This window comes from Podarcis tiliguerta (assembly GCF_965153285.1).
Source record: "Podarcis tiliguerta genome assembly, chromosome: 4".
Lineage (NCBI taxonomy): Eukaryota > Metazoa > Chordata > Lepidosauria > Squamata > Lacertidae > Podarcis > Podarcis tiliguerta.
Genome location: NC_139537.1, coordinates 82320847 through 82325496, shown reverse-complemented (window position 1 = coordinate 82325496; position 4650 = coordinate 82320847). Strand labels below are relative to the sequence as shown.

Sequence of the window (4650 nt, the reverse complement as noted above, 5' to 3'; positions counted from 1 at the left end):
TGATGCCACGTGGGTCTGAATGCACATGGAGATCAATGAGGTTGAGGTCCTTCAGACACACATACACACAAGCGAGGGTGTGTGTGAAACCTTCTAGGAGACTCGTTCCAAACAGGAATCTATTGATTTCCTAAAGCAGCCTGCATTTGGGCTGAGTGACTCGGTGACTAGCAAATGACATTCTTACAGATGAGAAGGAGTCTCTTCGAAGAGGCATGCCCTCCCGAAAGATGTCGCCTCCCGAAGCACAAAGAGACAAATAGCATCTACAGAAATGCTGCAAAGTCTCCTTTTTTAAAGGAACCCTTTTAAAGAAATCAGCAGCAGCAGCAAAAAATAATAATTCCCAATGCGCAACGACAACCCGGCTAAACATAAGACCCCTGAACTCCAGCTGATTTAGCTAACCCGATCCTGTCGGCTTGTTGATGTGGGAGAAGGAAAACCCCACCGACTTCTTTGTGAAGTGTGGGTTGTATACATTCCTACATGAAGTCCCCCTGACCCCATCGGAGAATGAGGGCTCTCAGTCTTACAGTCCCAGCCCAGCTAAACACGTTCGCCTGGAAGCAGACCCCACTGATTTCAACGGAACTTACTTCCAGAATTGCTTGTTTTAGGAAGGGTGGTGGTGGGGACGACGACGGGACAATCGTTTTGTGGAAGGCGATGGAGCCAGTTCGGCTTACCCTTCAAGCGCTTCTTTCCGGGGGGGAGTTGTGGATCGGCTAGGCATGACGGGCCCAGCGGAATAGGACCACCAGGACGACTCGCCTCCAGCAAAAGAGAACTTAAAGAACACAACCATGCTTTGACCACATTCACACAACCTATTGCTACAACGACACAGTTAATGGCTGGTTTGGCCAACAGCGACCAGGAAACAGACAAATCGCAAACCGAAAAGAAAAAAAAGCGCAGTTCTGCGAGAAGCCCGCCGCTGCTTTTAAACCAGGAGAGCGAGAAAAGGTATCCAAACGCGCTAACCCAGCTCTCATCCGCTGCTTTGCACCTCTTCTGGAGCTAGAAAAATACATGCTTCGTCCTAATGGATTCTATGGGCGGGCGGGTGGGCGAGCGCGCACACACACACACAACCGGGCGCGCGCGGCGCCTAGACCCCCCCCTCCCCCGCACACATCAGCACATCTGTCCGTGTGCCAGCGGCACACGTGTCGGAGCTCCAGGTGTAACAGCAGCTGCCTTGGCCTTTGTCACCGGAGCGGCAGGCTCCGGCTCTCTGCTTAGACGTGAGCAGGAAGATGCGACTGCGGGGGCGGGGGGAAGAGGAGGAGGAGAGAAGGAGGGAGGGGGGAGGGAGCGTGCAGAGGAAGGAGGAGGAGAGAGAGAGAGAGCGGGCCAGTCTATCAAAACTGGCGTCGCCAGTTCTCGCGAGAGGGAGAGCCGGTCGGGGAGCCACGGGATGTGGGGCTCAGGTGTAAGGCGAGCGCATCTCCTGCCAGCCTTGGGATAGAGCAGGCAGATAAGTCAGACGGCGAGGCTTGCAGGGAGGCTTGGCGTGCGCGCTCCCGGGGAGCTCCAAGCGCCAGCAGCCTCGGATGCGCCGCCGCCGCCGCCTCGTTGAGCTCCGGCGCTAGTAGAGCTCTTTTCTCCCCGCACGCTTGCGGCGCCTTGGGTGGATTTCGGGGTTGTTGTTTTTCCTTTCTCTCTCTCTCTTTTTTCTTTTCTTCTTCTTCTTCCCTCTTTTCGTTTTTGGTTGTTGTTCCACCGCAAGCCTTCAAGATGATGTCCATGAACAGCAAGCAGCCGCACTTCGCCATGCACCCCACCCTCCCGGAGCACAAGTACCCGTCGCTGCACTCCAGCTCCGAAGCAATAAGGAGAGCGTGTCTTCCAACTCCGCCGGTAAGGGACCCGCCGCCAGCCGGAGTTCCCCGCTCGCCCTCCCGGCGCCTTGACTCCCGCTCCCCCCCCCCTCCCGCTCCGTCCCTCTCTCTCTTGCATGGATCCAGCCGCGTCCCCTCCCTCTCTCCCCTTCTCTGCAGATCCAGGGTTAAGAACCGGGGTTCGCGCGGCTTCCCTCCACCTCTGCATCACTTTGGCTCCCGGGTCCTAGCTGGAACTCGATCTCCCCGCTCCCCACGAAAGGAATGTGCCCGTGTGTGTGTATGTGTGTGTGTGAGAGAGAGACCCGGCGGCCCCAGCCGACAGCGGCTGAGCTCCCTTCCGTCCCTTCTCCCTCGCTCGGACACTTTCTCTCACTCCTGCATCCGCCGCTCCTGGCACGGCCTCGGATTCCCCCACTCGCCACCCTTCTCCTCGGGCAATTGCATTTATATATATATATAAAACTTCTCGGCGTTCCTGTTGCTTAACCTCTCTCCCCCCCCCCCCCACCCACCGCCCCACCGCCAATTCCCTTCTTCTGATCTTCCCATCCATCTCCCCCCTCCCCACCGCGCCTCCCCCTCAATGCTGTCCCAACATGACCACCCTTCTCTCTCCGCTGCCCCCATTACATTCCTATGCTCTCCTGTTTCTGCCTTCTGTGCGCCGCCTCTTTCCCCTCTCCTTGCCTTCCTCTTCCGTTCCTCCTTCCCCTCCTTTCTCTCCGACCTGCTCACCCCTCTCCAATACATTTACGAACAACTTTTCCTTTTATCCCATCCCTCCTTTCTTCTGCACCGTTCCATTTTTTTAAATTTCCTCCTTCCTTTATTCCAACCTGACCCTTGCTTCCCTCCTCGGCCCCCTTTCCCCTTCTTCTTCTCTCTGTTTTGGCGCTAATTTTGTCTCTCTCTTTTCCCCCATGGCTTTTCCCCTCCGTCCCTTCCCTTCTCCCCCACGCTCCCCTTCCCCTTCCCGGCTCCGTTGCTCCCTCTCCGCCTCGTTTCTTCCCCTGTCGCTTGCAGCTGCAGAGCAACATCTTCGCCAGCCTGGACGAGACGCTGCTAGCGAGGGCCGAGGCTTTGGCGGCGGTCGACATCGCCGTGTCGCAGGGCAAGAGCCACCCGTTCAAACCCGACGCCACCTACCACACCATGAACAGCGTGCCGTGCACCTCCACGTCGACGGTGCCGTTGGGTCACCACCATCACCACCACCACCATCACCACCACCAAGCGCTGGAGCCCGGCGACCTTCTGGAGCACATCACTTCCCCCTCGCTGGCGCTCATGACCGGCGGCGGGGGACACGACGGGGCGGGCGGCGGCGGAGGTGGAGGCGGCGGCGGAGGAGGCGGCGGCGGGGGCGGCGGAGGAGGTGGGGGCCTCATCTCCACCTCGGCGCATCCGCACGCGCACATGCACGGCCTGGGCCACTTGGCGCACCCGGCGGCCGCCATGAACATGCCGTCGGGGCTGCCGCACCCGGGGCTGGTGGCGGCGCACCACGGCGGCAGCGCGGCCGGCCAGGCGGCTGCAGCTGCGGCTGCGGCGGTGGGCGCCGCTGGCCTGGCGTCCATCTGCGACTCGGACACGGACCCTCGCGAGCTGGAGGCATTCGCCGAGCGCTTCAAGCAGCGGCGCATCAAGCTGGGCGTCACGCAAGCCGACGTGGGCTCTGCGCTCGCGAACCTGAAGATCCCGGGCGTGGGCTCTCTGAGCCAAAGCACCATCTGCCGCTTCGAGTCGCTTACGCTGTCTCACAACAACATGATCGCGCTCAAGCCCATCCTGCAGGCCTGGCTGGAGGAGGCCGAGGGCGCGCAGCGCGAGAAAATGAACAAGCCCGAGCTTTTCAACGGGGGCGAGAAGAAGCGCAAGCGGACTTCCATCGCTGCGCCGGAGAAGCGCTCCCTCGAGGCTTACTTCGCCGTGCAGCCGCGGCCTTCGTCCGAGAAGATCGCGGCCATCGCCGAGAAACTGGACCTCAAAAAGAACGTGGTGAGGGTTTGGTTTTGCAACCAGAGACAGAAGCAAAAGAGAATGAAATTCTCCGCCACCTACTGAAAAAAAAATAATTTAAAAAAACAAAAACACAGACGGACAAAAAGACACACAGACAGACACAGACACACACGCAGAGAGAGAAAGACAGACAAAATAATAACTGGCCGCCTCTCCGATCCCACCCAAGCAAAAAAAAAAAAAAATTTAAAAAACAACCTTTGACCTAAGACAAAAGGCCCTCGCAGTCAAAATTTCCCCCAGAGAATGGACAGGGAGAGAGGGAGGAGGCACGCTTTTGGGGGGGCTTCGTTTGTTTTGTAGAAAGGGCGCAAAAGGCAAGGGAGCGTGGAGAGGGTCTGAGTTGGGGGACCCCACGGACTTCTCGTTTGGACTAGAGACTCTTGGGAGGGGGCGACCGCTTGGGGACTGACCGAGGACCAATGGAGGGGGGCGGGAGGGGGGCACAAATCAAACGAAAAGCGAGTCGCTTCAGAGAAACGAAGCATTCCGAAAATAAGCTCAAGCACATGTGTGCGTCTAAAAGGCCGGGGCGTGTGGGGGGGGGGCCGTGGGGAGAGAGCGGGGGGGAGAGATAGAGAGTTCACTTTTTGAGTGTGATCCCTTTGGAAAGAGAAGGCGAATTGCAGCCTAAGCCCATGCACATAGATGTTTTGCAGACAGACGGGCGCGCCTGCGCGCGCGCAAGAGCCCATCCAGAAGGATTTGTACAAAATCGCTGCTTGGAAGCAGGAGGGCAGAGAGCGCAGAAACCTAAGCTGGGGGGTGGTTGTGGGGG

At 58.6% G+C, this 4650-nt stretch overlaps 1 protein-coding gene across 1 annotated transcript; it reads left to right on the top strand.

The window, feature by feature from the left end:
- The first annotated feature begins 1346 nt into the window (after positions 1-1346).
- Positions 1347-4433, top strand: POU4F1 (POU class 4 homeobox 1). Its single transcript, XM_083438003.1, has 2 exons — positions 1347-1866; positions 2874-4433. Exons 1-2 carry the CDS (start codon positions 1744-1746, stop codon positions 3912-3914), a joined length of 1164 nt encoding a protein of 387 aa, XP_083294129.1. The 5' UTR covers positions 1347-1743; the 3' UTR covers positions 3915-4433.
- The last annotated feature ends 217 nt before the right edge of the window (positions 4434-4650 follow it).

Excerpts from the sequence above, each read along its gene's own strand:
- POU4F1 (XM_083438003.1), top strand. The coding sequence starts at position 1,744 with ATGATGTCCATGAACAGCAAGCAGCCGCACTTCGCCATGCACCCCACC. Across the intron at positions 1,867-2,873 it reads CGTGTCTTCCAACTCCGCCG|CTGCAGAGCAACATCTTCGC; the intron begins GTAAGGGACCCG and ends TGTCGCTTGCAG.